Source organism: Lissotriton vulgaris, chromosome 2_1 (genome assembly GCF_964263255.1).
Source record: "Lissotriton vulgaris chromosome 2_1, aLisVul1.2, whole genome shotgun sequence".
Taxonomy (NCBI): Eukaryota; Metazoa; Chordata; class Amphibia; order Caudata; family Salamandridae; genus Lissotriton; species Lissotriton vulgaris.
Genome location: NC_141687.1, coordinates 1392879568 through 1392899900, shown reverse-complemented (window position 1 = coordinate 1392899900; position 20333 = coordinate 1392879568). Strand labels below are relative to the sequence as shown.

The 20333-nt window shown below is 41.0% G+C and overlaps 1 protein-coding gene across 2 annotated transcripts in view; it reads left to right on the top strand.

The window, feature by feature from the left end:
• CYP27C1 (cytochrome P450 family 27 subfamily C member 1) overlaps positions 1-20333 on the top strand; it is a 252242-nt gene that overhangs the window by 4244 nt on the left and 227665 nt on the right. The window contains exon 2 of one of the 2 annotated variants that reach the window (XM_086957150.1): positions 4131-4428. In XM_086957150.1, the coding sequence (XP_086813276.1) occupies positions 4131-4428 (298 nt within the window). Of the gene's footprint in view, positions 1-4130; positions 4429-20333 lie in introns of those variants that run through there. The other variant, XM_086957149.1, reaches the window with a different exon arrangement.

Sequence of the window (20333 nt, the reverse complement as noted above, 5' to 3'; positions counted from 1 at the left end):
GGTTCAATTATGTTCTCTCAATGTTTCAAGATTTATTACAAATGTCACAAAAAGATGTTAATATTTCACTTCTGTTCTTGGCTTTTCGTCACAATAAAATACACTGAACATAATCTTCACAAACGTTTTTTACAAAAGTTTAAGCTACTGCCATTATAAATTACAATCACTTTTATTTAAGTATTAATTACTTAAAAAATTAAAAGCCATTGTTATTTGTAATATAAATACATCTAAGTCACGTAAATACAAATCATGTTGCATTACAAATGCTATAGGTGTCACATTTGCGAAAGTTATAACTATTGGCATTGTAAATGACAAAGATATTAATTTAGCTATTTTCAAAACCAAAACAAAAATAAAAAAATTGTCATTTACAAGACCAATAGCTCCAACTTTTCTAATGCAAGACCTATTGCATTTCCAATGCTTGTTACAGGAGCACTCTACAACATACTTCTATGCTCTACTTAGAGGACAATCTCTTTATTTCAAAACCATCGGTCCATTTTACAAGGGTAAACATTAGATCACACTTGATGGAGCCCTCTGGGGAGATAGTAGCAGGATACTTATAATATGGTTGGGAGAGAAGCCCATCATTGATATTGGATGATTGGTATCAACACTGTGTTATGGCCTGTTGTGCTCGCCTTTCAGCTGCGGCGCTTCACGGTGGTGGCAGACAGTGGCACATTAACATACTCAGACTCAGTTGGTTGCAATGCCACTTAGGCATTTTCACAGATTAGCTGTGTAAATCTGTGTAAGTAATACTATCCTTCCCTAGAGTATGTGAAATATTTGCTTCCCCTTTTAAAATACTCCAGTATTTAAACTCCTCCACAATATATGCTTCAAGAATGTTATTATGTAAAGCTCTCTAATGTGTACTAATTCTTAGTGCATCAATATGTAATAGAAGCACACCTAGGGGGTTTATAATTAGCAATATCAAGCAAACCACACTGTGCCATTGCATTGTCTGTAGCAGCACAAGACCAGCATCACTCAAAGACCCGCTGGTCTAGTCTCTTCCCTCAGTTCACAGCCAAGGGCTTCGTACATCTTTCATGTCAGGCTTCAGTGTGACAGATTTTATTTTCTTAGACGAATAGCCATCATTATTTCATTTCCAAAAGGCCTGCTTTGCCACACTCACTATTTAAGTGAACAGGGTGAGCAGGGCACGGTTGTTTCACGGAATATTAACTGCTCACATAACAGTGCACTAAATTAATTTCAGGTCCCGCCTACTGTTGGCTAATGGCAATATTTTCCTAATGGCAACACAGACTTAAGGGCAGCGTACACATAAGTGCAGATGATTTAATCATTATTCAAGTAACGCAGCATAGAGAACACATTTGTTGTGTGTGCAAGGGGATAACTACAGCACAAAGCCATGTCGACCGCACGGACAAGGGAATGCCAGTGTGGCCTGGCACAGAATGTGGCTGACATTGGATGTCACCACTTCCATTCGATCTGCTCTTGGATTTCAGCCATTAAGTTGTGCATGGTAGAGCTTTGCTAGGATATTGTGTGAGTATAGATCCCTAAGACAGATACAAAGTTTAAGCCAACAGTTGGGCACGTTTCGTCCACCCCAATCCTTTGCAACCATTTACCAATCGTTTGGCCAGCAGCATACTACATAGGTTACAGGGCCGTTTTTTTTTACATTACAACATTGTCCTTTCTGTCTGTCCTTTCCTTTCGTGGTTCCTGTGTCCCTCTCCTATCTATCTTCCTTAGCCCTCCTCCCATCACCACTAGTCTATCCCATTCATTCCCCCTTTCCCACTCTCACCCGTCTGTCTCCCCCTCACTTTCTTCCTGCCCCCCTCCCCACACCCCCTTGATCCATCCTCTTCCCTCCCCTTTCTTCGATCCCTGTTCTCTTCTTCCTCACTCTTCCATTACTCCCTTCCTCTCTCTGCGTTTCCCTGCTCTCCCGCTCGTTGTGCCTGCCCTCAGTCAGCTCCTCCGCTCTCTTTCACTGTCCTCTCCCTGCCCCCATCATTCTTAGAGTTCCACGTGCCACAGGCGCACCGTGTCTCAGGTGTCTCATTAGACAGGTATCCCTCCCTGGGTAACCAAAGCACGCTCAGCTGGTAGAGTCCGGTGCATGACGTGACATACAAGCATCCATCTTAACATCAGCTTGCGTGTGCCCTGCCCCCCGAGGGAGAGTCAGGGGGAGTTGGTGCCTTCTCTCTTCTCCTCAGCAGGTCCTGCTCCAGCCCCTTCCCCAACCCCCCACTAACCTGGAAATCTTAATAGACGTCTCTCTTACTTAACTGCCAAGGCTCACATGTCATTAGCAATACTTTCGACTTTTTAACCCACAGCATGTTGCATTCATGAACTTGTAGTTTTCCGCTAACAGAGGAATCATTCTAAAAATTCCAGCATTCTAAGTGCTGCTGGCTAAAAAGCCCAGACTCACCGAAGGTGTCACACATGGCATGACGTCACTTGGCGCCCATGTCCGCGCTCCACGTTAAAATTATATCAGAGACAGAGCTGGGCTCCACATGGCTGCACCCTGTCCAAGTAGCAGGGACATTATCAGACAGACTCCATGGGCCTCAAGCAGCCGTCTGGATGGACTGCTGTGGCTGCAGCAATCTCGGCTGTGCATTCCAGTCTCACCACCATAATCGCCGACAGTTTGCTTGCGACAGCATGCATGTCACATTAAAAAGAATGCATTATCATTATGCCAGGCTTATCAGTGCTAGTGCTGGAGTGGCGGCACTGCGGCACCAGGAAAAAAAATTCTTACATGGTGGTGGTGGGTGGTGTGTGGCGGTCCGGACCCGACCGTCCGTAGTAGGCAGGCACACTGTCTTGGCACAGTCAGACTCTAGACACTGACACTCCCTCAGCACTTACACACAACCAACGAAGAAGACGAACTGGAGACTCGAGTGGAATGAACAGACTACTGCTGGTGGTCACTCTCTACTCACTGGTCTTGTTGCGGTCCCCATGTCCAGAGCATTGGAGAGGGCGAGGCCGAGCGGCGAGGCCATGATCGTACACTACGACTGAGGGACTGACTGACTGTAGGTAGCAGCAGGTCAGTGCGCGTGACAGCATGGCAGCATGCATGTCACATTAAAAACTAGAATGCATTATCATTATTATACCAGGCTTATCATCAGTGCTAGTGCTGGAGTGGCGGCACAGGAAAAAACTTACATGGTGGTGGTGGGTGGTGTGGCCGTCCGGACCCGTACAGTCTGTGGCTCAGTCTAGACTAGAGACTCCCTCAGCTCGCAATTAGTTTACACTGTCACACAATCAACGACGACGAACTGGAGACTCGACTCGATTGGAATAAACAGACAGACTGCTGGTGGTCACTCTCTCTACTCACTTGTCTTGTTGTGACTAGACTCTTCTTCGTTCGTTCGTGATTCTCTGTACTTTACTACTTTCACTTTCTTTTCTTTTTACTACTTGTTGTTGTGCCAGGCAGCAGTGCACCACGCACGGTAACGTGACAGACAGTGTAGAAATGGCCAATCACCTCGACATGGCTGGAATTAGCCATATGGTGATTGGCCATACAGTGCGGTCCCTAAGCAGAGCAGCCAACAGTCACCCACGCGCGCCACCATCCTGCTGCAGCAGCCAATCCTGGCGCAGCGTTAACAGCAACACTGCGCCAGGATTGGGCTACGAGCAGGATACAATCTGCCCATTAGGAGACCGGGGGCCCCTGGTCCCTGCCTGGCAGTCCCTGTGTCTCGAGTACCATAGGGGGGGGGGAAGGGAAGGTCTACTACTATGCGCATGCGCAGGCAAGTAGAAATGTGTAAGGCTCCTGGATTCTACATGCGCATTGTTGCGCTGTCTACTCTGAGTCTCCGACTGCACTGTTGTGCACTGCCTCCTCCTGTCACTCTACCTCAGCCCCGCCCCCCACGGCCCACGTCCTATACGATGCCCGATTCTGTCGGGCTTTTCCAGGCAGGTAGAGCGCAGTGCGCTAGATGATTTAATTATCAGACATCGATGCATTTTTTAAAAAGCCTTTAAATGCATTTGTGGCGTGTGGGGTCGTCCATGGCTAGTGGGGCAACGCCCCAACGCCCCCAATGGACGCACCGCCACTGCTGGGGGCGCGTGCTTGCTGCAGGCTTCCACCAGCTTCCCAAAGCGTTACCTTTGGAAAACAGGAAAGGAGATGGGCAGGTGACCGGGATACTGCTGCGGCCGAAACAAAGGCAGCTGCTACCTGGAGAGCACGGGCAGACCCCGCAGCAGCCAGCACCGGACATGCAGGGCTCGGCACAGGCTCTGTTAAGAAACCGGGTGAAGAGCCTCCGGGATATGCCAGGACCAAGCACCCTCACCAACCTGGTGGAATTTTTTTTCAGGGATGGCTTCAGTCGCATTCACGAGATTCAGGTAAGGGTGCACGAGAAAACAACTTTTTTAAGTTGTATTTTCTAATGCGAATGTGTGGTTCTGCGCTATGTGCCATACATGGTAAACCATGTATGCATAGATTAGTGATGCTTTTTGGAATAGGCACTGGCAAGGCATACAGAGATTCCTGCACACGGTGTCATTTCATTACCCCACACCTCGCTTAATCACAGTTACAATGGGATGGGTTGTTGCCAAAAAAGATGTATTTCCATCTGTCATTCAAGTTATGCACACGCTATTGTTTTAGTCTAACCTGTACATAAACCGTACTGTCCACATGACGCTAGGCAGTTTTGTTAAAAATAATTAAAGCAATACAAACTTACTGGGTTTGTAAATGTAGATGCTGGCGCGGAACGGTACTTTTTCAATAAAATTGCTAGTATTAAACGATAGAGATTTATTTAAGCGAGCCTCGGGATGTTTTAGAAACGTACATGGTCCGTGTTGCGGGGAAGGAAAGTTCTACTGTGTTATCCAATGTCGCAGTGCTCCTACGAGTGAGTGGATTGGACGCAGTTAACAGCTTCATTCATGGACGGCGCTTCGTGACTTTCATTGATAATGAAGTCGTCCCGTGTATTAGAGTCTGGGCAGGCTTGGAGTTCATCTGATAATGGAAATTTACAAGGATGCCAACAAGTTGCACAGTGCATGCCCTGTGCTCGAGGTAGTTTGCAGTTGCGATAGTAGATCCACGGCGCGTGCCACAACCCATGGAAGTGCATTGATATCGTGTGAAATATTCGCCGCACACGCTTAAATTAAAAACTTGAATATGTCTTTCACCAAGCCCCTGCCCTTCCCTAAAGTGTTGCGCCTCGCCAAGCCCACCCTTGTGCCAGTTGTTAATTTTGCAAACGAGCTATTTATATGTTGTTTGGGTCGTTGAACAGCTAACCGTGTGCGCGAGACGCTACAGGAGCCTGTTACACAACCTTGGTCCAGGAGGCGTGCCAGACCAGGACTGCCCCGCCCGCCCGCCTCCAAAGGGGCTGGCCTCTGTCTACCCGCGCGAACGATCACTGGCACTGCTTATACAGCTGCAGTGCCACTGCCAGCTCACGCAAAGCCCTTTTTACAAGGAAAGAAGAAATTAAACATGGAAAGTTCAGTATTCAGTGCCCAACCGCCTCGAGATTCTGATCGACACGTTTTCCCACCACCCAGAATAGATACAGGTATTCTGCACAACAGAAAACCTCACATTCCAAAAGTGAAGCTTTTATTTTCCATTTTTCTTTGACCAAAAAGTTTTCGAAATATTGTGTTCCCAATAAAAAAATACCTCTCATGCGCATGACTACGGAAGAAGTCGATTTAAATATGTCCCCTCACGTCTAAAGTAGCAGATGTCTCTATTAACCTGGAATGCAACGAATTATTCTTGGGTTTGCCAACGCTATCCCCGGAGGAATGTTTGTCCCAGCTTTAGTCTAATGTATTTATTTAATAGGAGTTCTGCCGTCACCTGTGCCTTTTCAGAGCACTAACAATGAAACACGATTATCTAGACGGCATCCCTCATCTAGAAAGGGCCAAAGTGTTATTTGATTACCCGGGATTGGAAATATTTTCCCATAACATTGAGTCATTTAGTAACCCATTATGCAGTCACCCGAGAAAACAAGCATTGGAAATGCAATAGGTCTCGCATTAGGAAAGTTTGAGCTATTTGTCTTGTAAATGACAATTTTTTTATTTGTGTTGGTTTTGAAAATAGCTAAATTAATAGCTTTGTCATTTACAATGCCAATAGTTATAATTTTCGCAAATGTGACACCGATAGCATTTGTAATGCAATATGTTGTATTTACGTGACTTACATGTATTGATATTACAAATAACAATGTCTTTTAATGTTTTTAATTAATTAATACTTAAATAAAAGTTATTGTAATTTCTAATGGCAATAGCTTAAACTTTTGTAAATAACTTTTGTTAAGATTATGTTCAGTGTATTTTATTGTGACGAAAATCAAAGAACAGAAGTGAAATATTAACATCTTTTTGTTACATTTGTAATAAAGCTTGAAACATCGAGAGAACATATTTGAACCAGTTGTTGAATGGTTGCTCAGATTGATGCTGTGGTGGCGCTGAGTGATGTTGTGATGGCGAACGAGTGATGCCGTGGCGTTCAGTGATGCTGTGGTAGCGCATAGTGATGTTGTGGTGCCCCTGAGTGATGATGTGGTGGTGCTGAGTGATGCTGTATGCTATGCTATGTTTTGTTTTGCTTTCCTATGTTTTGTTTTGGTATGCTATGCTATGTTTTGCTATCCTATGCTTTTGATTTGTTATGCTATGCTATGCTGTGTTTTGTTATGCAATGCTATGTTTTGTTATGCTATGCTATGTTTTGCAATTTTATACTTTTCTATGCTATGTTGTGTTTTATTATGCTATGCTTTGTTTAGCTATGTTATGTTTTGTTATGCTATGCTATTGTTTGTTGTGTTTGGTATGCTATGCTTTGGTATGCTATTATATGTTTTGCTATGCTATGTTTTGTTGTGTTTTGTTAAGCTATGTTTTGTTGTGTTTTGCTATGTTTTGTGATGCTGTGTTGTGTTTTGTTATGCTATGTTTTGTTATGTTATCCTATGTTTTGTTATGCTATGCTATGCTATGCTATGTTTTGTTATGCTATGCTATGTTTTGTTTTGCTATCCTATGCTTTGTTTTATTATGATATGCTATGTTAAGTTTTGTTATCCTATGCTTTGTTTTGTTATGCTACGCTATGTTTTGTTATGCTATGCTATGTTTTGTTATGCTATGCTATGTTTTGTTTTGCTATCCTATGCTTTGTTTTATTATGATATGCTATGTTAAGTTTTGTTATCCTATGCTTTGTTTTGTTATGCTACGCTATGTTTTGTTGTGTTTTGTTATGCTATGTTTTGTGATGTTATGTTTTGTTATGCTATGTTTCGTTCTGCTATGTTTTGTTGTGTTTTGTTATGCTATGCTTTGTTGTGTTTTGCTATGCTATGTTTTGTTTTGTTATGCTATGTTTTGTTTTGCTATCCTATGCTTTGTTTGTTATGCTATATTTTGCTATCCTATGTTTTTTTATTGTTATGCTATGCTGTGTATTGTTTATCTATGCTTTGTTTTGTTATGCTATGCTCGTGAGGGTGTGCGAGGGTGAGTGAGAGTGAGGGTGAGTGAGAGTGAGGGTGTGTGAGGGTGTATGAGGGTGTATGAGGGTTGTGAGGGGGTGTGAGGGTGAGTGAGGGTGTGTGTGGGTGTGTGTGGGTGTGTGTGGGTGTGTGAGGGTGAGGGGGGTGAGAGGGTGTGAGGGCGGGGGCGTGTGAGGGCGTGTGAGGGTGTGTGAGTATGAGAGGGTGTGTGAGGATGAGAGGGGTTGTGAGGGTGAGGGAGGTGAGGGTGAGGGGGTGAGGGTGTGTGAGGGTGAGGGGGTGTTAGGGTGAGGGGGTGTGAGGGTGAGGGGGTGTGAGGGTGAGGGGGTGTGAGGGCGAGGGTGTGTGAGGGTGAAGGGGTGAGAGGTTGAGAGGGTGTGAAGGTGAGGGTGAGGGGGTGTGAGGGTGAGGGGGTGTGAGTGTGTGTGTGAGAGGGAGGGGGTGTGAGGGGAAGTGAGGATGAGGGTGTGTGAGGGTGTGGGTGTGAGGGTATGACAGTGAGGTGGTGTTAGGGTGAAGGGGGGTTGAGTGTGACAATGTACCGTTATCTAGGAGCAAGGGAAAAAGGAAACAAAGGTCAGATTGGTTGCACATTGAAAGACAGCGTCAATAACTTTTATATAGCGTTCTGCCCTACACATTGATCACCTTGAAGCAATTTAAATAACTGGTGTTACTATTACCCAATCGAATATTTCATTTGGACGGATGGGTTATCTGACCAAATTAAGATGCAAACTTAAGACGTGTAGGCTGCAGCAGATGTCAGCAGCGAGCATTTAACCCACCAAGGTATCTTGCACTTTCTACCTAAGGTAACACCTGGGTTTGTGGTGTGTGCTATACACTCAATATTTTGAGTTGAAATAACAGCAAAAATGTAATAAACGGGTTAGCCGAACACTGCAGAAATACATTACGCTGGTTTCATTTGAAAACCTACCCAAATAGTGTAAACTGTTGTGAACATAAAATGCAATAGGTAACCAACACAAAAATTCACACGACAACGACGCGTCTCAATGAGGCTCCAGAGCCCAAAAGGCCGAGATTAGATTTCATGTTTTAACTAGTCCGACCTAGAGCAGTAAATGAATTCACTATTGAGTGTACGTTCAATAATTCAGGTAATTTAATATTAAACGAAGACATGGAACATAAGACATAGAACAACATAAACACACAGCCATTGTTATAACAAAGCCTTTTCGCAGGATAATAAAACTTAACCTAAAGTAGGCGTCCTTGGTAAGCTGCTAGGAAGTGGTTAAACTGCTCTTACCTGCACTTCCAGGAGCAGTCACGCAACGTAGGGGGTGCTGATGATCAGTGGAAGTGACAAAGGAAAATTTACCCGTGGCACATCCCATTAGCATTGTGAAGACTGACAAAGGGAAAGACAATCGCCCTAAAAGTGACCCCAAAAATGATTTCCGGTGAGCAGTGCAATTAAACGTATTACTAATTGTGCAGCTTGTTAGCAAGAGGGGGCTCCAGTTCACAGCTTTATGGATGGGCGTACACAAACAGGGGGGGGGGGTTTACTTTTCGGCTCAGGCGTTGGGCTCGGGTTGCCACAGCAATCACACTTGTGGGCAAACTTTTCCGGAAATAAAATGCCCCAGGGAGTAGATTTATGGTTCACAGGGGGCCCTGCGAGGTTCATGAACAGAACAGCTTAAAGGGTGCCGTTTAAAATTACCAAATGGCTGGCTGAACGTTCTCCAACGCCACAAAGTCAAAATAACTTCCTCATACAGCTCTAATTTCAATGGAACAAACATAACTGGTGCTATGTCGTGACGGAAGATTAATGGACAACCTTTAATTAAAAGACAATCGTTTTTTTACCCAAGACTCAGCACACACGCAGAATAAACTGCATGCATGGCAATTAAGGCTAAAAAGAAACCTATGCTGAGGAAATTGCTCTAAGGTGTATTAGACATTTTTTGCATTTATAAGGTGATTATTTGACTTTAGAGAGGGGTTGGTTACACATATTTTCGGATTCAAATCACAATTCTCAAAATAACTTCGACTGAATAATCTCTTGAATAACCTGGCAATGTGCAGAACAGAGTCCTTCCTTCTTTCATTTTTATATACATGTTTTCCTTGGATTTGAAACTCAGTGACATGCTCGATGGAATCCTGCACTCAGTGTTTAATTAGATAAGGAAAAAAAAGTAACAGAGACCTGTCATGCCACTGCTGCATGCACCATCCCCAGACCATGCCTGTCCTGCGCATGTCATACCAGCATCACCCCTGACCGCAACACGCCTACAAGTGCGAACCGTGTGTAAGACGGTCTAAAGAGCAAGTTTTGACAACTGAATGCTGGTACCGAGCACCGGAAACCACGGGCTCAAATTAAGCACTGCTCACACTCAATGTCGCTGAGGAAGACACAGTGCCGATTGTGTGCTGCATCAAATGAACATAGCCGGAAACGGATCAAGAAATCTACTCCAGGAACGAGTACATGCGATATCCGAGGGGAGCTGGGTGCCCTTGTGAGATTTATCTTTATAGCTGTCCGTGGCCCAAGAGTAGTTGTACACAAATCCAATACCCTAGAGAACAGCAGAGGAGGACCAACTAAGACAGCTTTTGCACAGCTTCCTGTGCCGAAGACCTAGGCTCAAAACACACAGGCACATTATTGAGAAGGGAACACAACAGCCTTAAACATTTAAAGCTGTAGATGCCAGCTGGGTTGCAGCGATAGTGTCTGTATACTCAACAAGTTAAATAATGAGACAGGCCGTGAAACTGAAAGCACGGCCGGCCGGCCGTGAAAGCCTTTGATCCGGCATGAAACTGAAAGCACGGCCGGCCGGCCGGCCGTGAAAGCCTTTGATCCGGCAGGCTGCGATGAGGGTGTGAAGCAGCAGGGGCTGCGGGAGGGAGGCTTGGCTGCCTTTGATGTGTAATGCAAGGCAGGCGGCTGGTGGCATGTGCATGCGCTTTTAATGTCAATGCGCTTGCGCATTGAGCTTGAATTTCACGGGCACTGCAAGGAATCGCCATCGACTTGCAAGTTGGTAAAAGTCTGTTTAAGCCCCCATATTCACGCAAGCTCAGTGTGCATGCGCATTGACAGGCGAGACCTAAAAATCACATAGTTTGATACCTCTCTTGCAAGTCATTGCCCTTCTTGTTCTATGAAGACCTGTAGTGTTGTTAATGTAGTCTCTTTGTTAAGCTGCTTCCCACTTTGTAGTGGTGTGCATAAGTTGTATTCCTGAAGGGTGTGAGGGTGTGTTTGCCAAAGAATGGTGCCGTGCACTTGAACCTAGCAGTTGAGAGCATGGCGGTGGAAAGTGAAAGGAGTTATTAGTCCAATACCTACGTCTTCATGAAGCTGAGTGGCCCCTTTTTAGGTTTCGCCTGGCGTACACTGGCGAAATCTTATGTTTTAGCAGTACGAGGCTTTGTCCCGCCTCTCTGTTTCATTCATAAATGGAGGCTATCCATTGGAAGAGAGATCTGTCCGTAATTGTCGGAGCAGATTCGTGGGCGTTCCGGTGAATTTTTTGCTCTCCGCCCCTCTGTAAACGTCATTGCGGCGGTGTTTTTTTTTTTTTTTTTTAAAGGTTTTTTTTTTACATTCCTCCAGGCCGACCGCCGCCTGAAGACGTCCAGGTGAGTGCTCCCCTCCCCTCCCGCTCTCCGTGTGCCCATTCCCGTCCCCCTCCTGCTGTCCGTGTGCCCGTTCCCGCCGCCCCCTCCTGCTGTCCGTGTGCCCGTTTCCGCCTCCCTCCCGCTGTCCGTGTGCCCGTTCCCGCCCCCCCCTCCCGCTGTCCATGTCTCCGGCCCCACTTGTGAAATACGTGTTCTTTCTTTGTTTCTGCTGGGTCTCGAAAAACATTTGATTTGGCTCCGCTTAAAGGTAAACGCTGCATACACATTTTACCCAACCCCAAACAGGCTTTGAATATGACCGTGCATTACAGGAAGCCATTTCGTTCTGGAATGCATGCCTGGTCGCTCCAAGAAACACAGGCTCTCGTTACTGCGTCGGCTAGCTGAAAAGGTTGAGGGTAACAATTTTTAATTTATGTGTAAAAACTGTGTTTCCGCTTTCCAAAAGAAATTGCAAGGCCAACTGCGTTTTTGAAGGCTCGTACAAAAAAAATTAGGAAACACAATTTGCAGCCTTTATTTATCCAGCTGCACATGCCACCTCAATTTATACAGCCTATGGCTGGCCAAGTGCAGAAGGGGGAGAGGTGACGGGTGCAGGAAGGGGAGAGGGGACGGGGGAGTTGTTTGGTTGCTGAGGCAAGAGTGGAAACAGGGTGGGAAAGAATTGTACAATATCAATATCAAGGCGTAGTTAGTTTCCTGTATGATTAATAACTTTTTTGAAAGTGAGCTGGAGAACATGCAAAAAAAGCCCCTGCATTAGTTATTCTGTCACACACTCATAAATGCATATATACATTCGCGCTCGCGCAAATGCTCACTTCGAGAAGAAAAGGGAGGAACCCTTTGCGGTGTAGTCGGTCAGTTGTTGACTTTGGAATGTGAAATCCTTGATTCCAGTCCGTTCTTCAACAGTTGACCCCAATTGAGTGCTTCTTGCCAATCACTTACTCTTCCCACACCTACAGAAATGTGAAAAATTACTTAATTGTGTGGAAAATATTGATGAATGTGCCTGCTTAAGCACCTTTTCCCCAATCCCAATCCGTGTCCTTGGAGTATTCCACAGAGCACTGGCTGCTCCCTTGGGTCCTGTTGGTGAGTGGAGGAGCTCACAGCGGCACTTGTAATCGAGAGCAGGAACGCTACTTAATCCGCTAATGACTCCAGCAGCGTGAGTCGCCTGGGCTCGGTCCGGGCCAAGACGGTCCCGTTTTAGCCCGTGATAGACCGGATGAGGCCGGACCACTCCAGGACCTGGTGAGTTCGCCTTTTTAGTTGCTGGTAGTCTGGGACATACTCATTGCAGAGATTTTGCTGTTTAATTTGGGTACAAGCTCAATTGGGCCAAGGGAACGTGGCTGCCAGGATTTGAGGACTGTGTTGGTCCAACAGTTCCGGATTTGCACGGAAAAGATAAGAAAGATTCTAGACCGGGATATCAAGGGACCGACTTGTAAAACTGAGCTACAAAACTCGTACCTTTCATATGTATTTGATTGGACACAAGCCTGTTCCCAGTGTATTCTTGAGTAGCTCTGTCTTGAGGGGACCGTCGCCTTATCACTCAACTTTGGTAGTTCTGGGTTCATATAGCATTCAGACCCTAGCAGACCCATAATCGTTTCAAGACTGTATTGTTCCTGAATTACTGGGACTTGTGTATTTTCGAATTTGAGTGAGAGGGATGGGAAAGAGGAAGGCCGGGAATGTGTTAAAGTCAGATGAGGGGCCACAACAATCACTAATGACATGCCTATCGGGGGCCAAGGGGGTGATCGAAAAACAAATACATTCAGTAGAGGATTCACTAAAGCAGCTTGGAAAGGCCGTCTCTAGCATCGGGAGATGAATGAATACATGAGCTGTACATAGTATAGCGCTGCAGTCACCTCATGGAGCTTGCTTTGAATTTTCACAATTACAGGTTGTGCTGGCAGGTTACCAGGAAACCAACACATAAATGAAAAAAATTGTCATTTACAATGCCAATAGCTCTAACTTTTACAAAGGCGAAACCGTTGCATTGTAAATGCTTGTTGCATAATAACACCGCAGGAAAATACATTGCGTGCCTTTACCATACATTATTTACCATGCATGTTTTTACCACGCATATCCTCTTACAACGCATGCCATTACACTTCACAACGCTGCAGGCCCCTGTGGGGGATGAGGGCGAGTGCCCACGGCCCAGTGACTGCCGCTCCCCAAGCACAAAGTTACAGGAAACATAGTGCCAATATCGGCCCACTCACCAGCCCTCCTGCAGCAACATGCAACACAAATAAAAAAGGATTAGAACATATATCCCCCCCACCCTGAAGACGCCGGGTAAGCAGTAGGGAGGGAAATGGCGTCAGGGTGAGGGGACAAAGAGGCCACCAGGTGGGCGGGGAGAAATGTATATCTCTCCCCGCCTCCCATCATGGCTGGAAGTGACGTCCAGGACCCTTTTAGGGTCGTGGAACACTGGGCTGCCCCGTGTGCCATCTTGTGGCACTAAGGGAGGCGCCCTCTTATGAGTGTCCCCTGCGGGGACGTGTCGGTCAGCCCGCATAGTGCCAATATCGGCCAACTCACCAGCCCTCCTGCAGCAACATGCATGTATCATAAATAAGCAGACAAGACAACTATTTGTTGGGGTAAAATTGCTGCAGGTTTATTAGCATACACATATGCCAACATGGTTGGTTATCTTACAGACGATCCAAAGGCAAGCCGCCCCTCGCGGCCTACCACCTGATGGGCCAACTTGCATCGTGGCCTTAGCCAATCGGTGCTTAGCGGTTGTGGTGAGGGGATAGCCACTCCCACTTCCGGTGAACCATCGGTCCACCCTCTTGCTCACGCCCCCCCCTTACGAGGGGCGGAGCGTTCAAGTGACCCCCGGTTGTACAGGTTTCCAACTGCCAGTAGGACAGATGGGGCGCCGTCGCACCCCAGGGTCCATCGCACAGACTTCCTGGGGATATTAGGCCGCATCACCCTTTGTGCTCCTGAAGAGGGTACCCCTGAATACCTTTCCGCCTCTGTATCGCCCTGTAACTCCGCCACAGCCCTGGGTTTGGCAACCGTCGCAGCCAGGGCCCCCCACCAAGGGAAGAACCTCCTGCGCGAAAGTTGCCTCACTTCCCCCCAACAGAGCTCCATGCCACAGGAGCAAAGGGTGTGAAATCAGACCACTAAAGTTCACCTGTCCCCAACTGGTTACCAATTGTCCCTTGTGGTCTTATTCTAGGGTGCATAACTTGGTAGGCAGTCTAAATATCGAGTTGTTAATGTCGAAGTACCATATTATCGAGTCCTAAAATTCGATGGTTAGAAATATCGACAACCAAAATATCGTTGTAGAAAATATCGATTTATGTGTGTGTCAATATTATCGAAGACATGAATTTCGAAATCAGTTATATCGAAGCTTAAAATATCGATAGTCAAAAATATCGATATGTAAAAGTGATGTTTTAAAGTAAGTTAAGTAATGATATAGTAAAATGTTGTCTATATATAAGGTAATTTATATATATAATTCCAATAATTTTAGTTATAAGTGTAGGAGCGGGATGTAGAGTTTATAGGGGATAAGGGTGGGTAGTGTTTTAAAAAAGTATATTGTAATTATTGAATATTAAATTTCGAATTTTAAGTAAAATTGTACATTTTCGAAATTTGATTTAAATATTTGTAAAAGGCGAAATTTTATATAAATTTATGGAGTATTGTTAAATTAATTGTAGTTTGATTTTGTGTATGTAGTAGAAATTTTTGAAAATATATATTGCTATTTAAATATTTACGAAATAATTGTATAATATTTTTTGGAGCGGGATGTAGAGTTTATAGGGGATATGGGTGGGTAGTGTTTTAAAAAAGTATAGTGTAATTATACAATTTATAATTTCGAAATTTCAATTAAATTTTTAAATTTCGATTATTGAAATACATTTTAGAACTTTTCGAAATTTTTTAGAAATTTTGGGAGTATATAAATTAATATTTAAATGTTCTTTTGTGTATGTACTACAAAGTTTAGAAAATATTAAATATTTTTTGAAATTTTATAAATATTTGTAAAATAATTTTTGGAGCAGGATGTAGAGTTTATAGGGGATAAGGGTGGGTAGTGTTTTAAAATATATATTTTAATTATAGAAATTAAAATTTCGCTTTTTAATTAAAATTTCTAAATTTAGAAATTTGAAATAAATATTTGAACAAGTCGAAATTATATCGAAATTTATGGAGTATAGTACAACATTTTTTTGTGTGATTTTGTGTATGTACTAAAAAGAATTGTAAATATAAACTTTTTATATATATATAATTATTTTAGGAGTGGGATGTAGAGTTTCAAGGGGATAAGGGTGGGTAGTGTATAAAAAAAGTATACTGTAATCATACAATAATAAATTTCGTATTTTATTAAATTATTTCTACATTTCGAAATTTTAAAAACATATTTGTTAAATGCGTAATTTTATACACAATTATGTGATGTTTTTTAATTTTGTGATTTTGTGTATGTAGTAAAAAGTATAATAAATATATATTTTCTTAGATATTTAATAAAGAAATGTATCATAATTTTAGGAGCGGGATGTCGAGTTTATAGTGAATAAGGGTGGGTAGTGTTTTTCTAGGGAAATTTTAAGGGTTCAGGGTCAGTTTTTAGTTTGTGGGTAAAGGGGTATTTTAGGTTTCAGGGTCAGTTTTTAGTTTGTGGGTAAAGGGGTATTTTTAGGTTACAGGGTCAGTTTTTAGTTTGTGGGTAAAGGGGTATTTTTATGTTTCAGGGTCAGTTTTTAGTTTGTGGGTAAAGGTGTTTTGTTAGTGTTCAGGGTCAGTTTTTAGTTTGTGGGTAAAGGGGTATTTTTAGGTTTCAGGGTCAGTTTTTAGTTTGTGGGTAAAGGTTTTTTTTAGAGTTCAGGGTCAGTTTTTAGTTTGTGGGTAAAGGGGTTTAGTTAGTGTTCAGGGTCAGTTTTTAGTTTGTGGGTAAAGGTGTATTTTTAGGTTACAGGGTCAGTTTTTAGTTTGTGGGTAAAGGGGTATTTTTAGGTTTCAGGGTCAGTTTTTAGTTTGTGGGTAAAGGGGTATTTTTAGGTTTCAGGGTCAGTTTTTAGTTTGTGGGTAAAGGTTTTTTTTGGGGGTTCAGGGTCAGTTTTTAGTTTGTCTGTAAAGGGGTATTTTTAGGTTTCAGGGTCAGTTTTTAGTTTGTGGGTAAAGGGGTATTTTTAGGTTTCAGGGTCAGTTTTTAGTTTGTGGGTAAAGGGGTATTTTTAGGTTTCAGGGTCAGTTTTTAGTTTGTGGGTAAAGGGTTTTTTTTTGGGTTCAGGGTCAGTTTTTAGTTTGTCGGTAAAGGGGTATTTTTAGGTTTCAGGGTCAGTTTTTAGTTTGTGGGTAAAGGGGTATTTTTAGGTTTCAGGGTCAGTTTTTAGTTTTTTGGGTAAAGGGGTATTTTTAGGTTTCAGGGTCAGTTTTTAGTTTGTGGGTAAAGGGGTATTTTCAGGTTTCAGGGTCAGTTGTTAGTTTTTGGGTAAAGGGGTATTATGGTGTTCTGGGTCAGTTTTTAGTTTTTGGGGTACAGGGGTACAGGGAAAAAAACAAATTAAGATTAAATTTAAATTAAATTATTTAAATGAAATTAAAAAATAATATATTACATTACTTTTTTTTAATTCATTTAATTTACGATAGTAATTTACATTGAATTAATGTTAAGCACTTACTCAAATTAATTGGTGATTGGAGTTAGAATAGTAAATTAAATAGGTTCTGTGTCCTGCACTTACCCTAATTAAATGGTGATTGCAGTTGTAATAGTAAATTATTACAGATTTTTGACAAGCTATTACCTAAAGTAAATGGTGATTGGAGTCGGAATATTATATTTATTAATTCTGTGTCCATCAAATATTGATATTATATGTATATGGGTGTATGATTAATAACTGTTATAGGTTCAGTGTATAGTATGTACTCTAATTACATGTGGTATATAGAAATAGATAGAACATTACAGTTATAATACATTTGCAAAAATATATAAAAATGCTTTTGTAATAGGTAATAGAAAATAATTACACAATTTTTGTTGACTATAATTTTTTTTATTGAACAATTGAAAAATACGATCAGATATACATTTTATCAAGCTATGTTTGGTATAAATATTAAAAAAAAGAAGGACAATGTTCTTTTAATAATCACATTTTTGAGTAGTTTTCTTGAAAAGTACTTTTATTTTGTAGAGAAAAAGTGGTTAGTTTACATAATGCAATATATGATATTATACATACATAATATAAATATTATTTCTTAATAAAACATTAAACATGTGTAATGAAAAACATAAATCACAAATTTTCTGTAAATATAGTGATATACAGATGATGATATTAATATATGAACACTTTTAAATGTATAATATAATATAAATATCTTTATTGGAACATTTAGATCATCATCAATGATTTTTTTAACAATACAATATTGTTATGTATAATTATTATTATTAATAAATACGTTTTAATAATAATAATATTCACATATTCGTCATATTGTAAAAAAGTAAATCAGGAAAAAAAATACAATATTACACATTTAGTTATATAATAATTTTAATAAATATTACATTAAATATTTCTAAATTTTTATACTTAATGTAATAAATATTAAAAGTATGTAAAATATAATTAATATACATCAAAAAATATGTACATTTCACAATGTATTATGCAATATTTTGTACATTACACATAATTTCGAACCATTTTTATAACAATAATGGACATTTATAGTAGTACTTTTCACAGTTACATATAATTCGGTTCTTTTATTTTGTAACCACTCTTTGTCTTTTTGCGTTATTTTGGGAAAGGAAAAGTCGCGGTTGGAAGCAGGTTCACGTTTGAGTACGTACGATTCTACTTTTATCTTTTTAAAGTATTGTAATTAAAAATTAAAGGTACTCCTTTGTTATTTTGGGGTTGGTAAATAAAGTATGATATAATGGAGTGCACTCAATACGTATTTTCGTTAACGAGTTTTTGGGCCATTTGAAATAGTTGGAGTTAATGAGTATGTGGTATCATTTAATTAAAATTAAAACAAATCGGAATGTTATGTTTATATATTATGGTATACTCCTTAGTGTTATGTCGGTGGGATTGTTTTCATTTTTTTTGTTTCGTATTTTGAAATAGCTATTTCCGTTTCCGATTACTCTTTTTTTTGGGAAAGGAAGTGTGTTTCAATTGTTAGAACGGAGATGTATAACATTCTTCCTTCATATTTTGAGTTCTTTGAAATATTTATCACAGTTTTAGATAACTGTCGTCATTTTCAATGGCATTTAAATAGTCGTTTTATTTGGATGATGGATAGTTTTAGCACAGTTAATAGAAAAATATTTAATGATTTGTTGGATTAAGTGTTTGAGATTTACACATTGTATTGTCGGTAAAGGATTAATCTTTATGATGTTCTTTTAAAGGTAAGTTATTCATTGTTATTATTTTGTTTTGATGGAAACAGTATTTAAAAAAAAAAAATTCATATAATGATATATTTATTTAGTCTTTTTATAATAGTGTAAAAAATTATTTTTGACTAAATAAATATAGATTTATTATATTAGAATATGTGTGTTATCATATTCAGGATATTGTTTGATGTTTATCCATTGATTTACTTATTGCAATTAGTTTAATGTTTTGGCTATCATTTTTAAATATTCCAGTCCTCTTGTTGTAGGATATAGTTGGACTTGCTGTTGAAGATATAGATACATTTGAGCAGTTTGTCTAGAGATTTTTGGTTTTAGTTGTATGACAGATTGCTCTATACGTAATTCCTGAAAGCTTTGCTCTTTTTGTATAGCTGTGAGTAGCTTGTGTAATGTGGGTGTTGTACGTCCAGTAGAAGAGAGGAAGGCATTGTGCCAACCTTCAACAGCATTGTTCTTTTTTGCCTCTTGGTTCAGCGTTGGTAGATACACATTCCACCAGGGAATTAAAAATGTAGGCTGGCGTCTGTGGCCTGACCTATGTAGTCTTCCTACCCAGTTGTCCTCAAAGTAATCTAAAAGTGGGGCGAGTCTTTGCTCATTTTGGGTGTAGAAAGGACTTTCAATTAATAGATTGTAATGTTCTGCCACATCAGTTACTGGTACATATGCCAGAGCAATGATATGTTTGATTTGGTATGCAAAAGTTATATTTGTTGCATACTCAACACTAAGGGCAGATTTTTGTAAATATCTCCAGAGACATTGATTGAAATGAAAATAACATCCTTGAATGGATGTGTGTGGGTAACTTTTCAAAATAGAATTAATCATAGCTTGTTCAAAGTCTATGATGATTTTCATTGGGAAGTAGTCAGAAGTTTGTTCTTTTATTTTTTGCAAAATTTCTGAGTAAGTTGTGGCTTGTTTGTTCGGTAATAAACAGTATATGAAGGGGATACAGGTATTATGATATTGCCCATGAATTGTGTATAATTGGTAGAAAGGTTTTGGGCATATATAAAAAGTTCCATCCATCATCCAAGTAGCACTTTCTGTTAATTTTTTCATATTGGTATTAGTTGCAAACATTATTATTCTTTTGTCCTTGCTATGATTATCATACAAAATAAATGGCTCGTCATTATGAGTGATTACAAGCTCAGGCGGAATTATGACTTCCTCAAAAGTTTTAGGAGTTGGTATATTGGGTCTACTTGCTTTCTTTGTCCTTGCTATTGTTCTTTTAATGGAAGCAATAGATGGTAGCTGACCTCTTGCTTCTCTGGGAACTTTAGGTAGTAATTCTTTCAGAATTACGTTGGTAGGTAGTTCTGATCTGCTACTTAATTCTTTGATATCCTCGAGAGTGGATCTCACTTCGATTTCCGAGATGTTTGGTGGGTGATTATGTTCAGTGGTATTAAGAACACTAGTTTCCCTTGTTGTAGCACGGCCATAGCATTTATTGGAGTAATATTTTGTACACTTCCAATTTACTTTTAGGTCTTTTTGTTTCTCCTGAGTATAAATGTAGCCCATATAGCATAACAAAAATTTGCCTTTCTGAG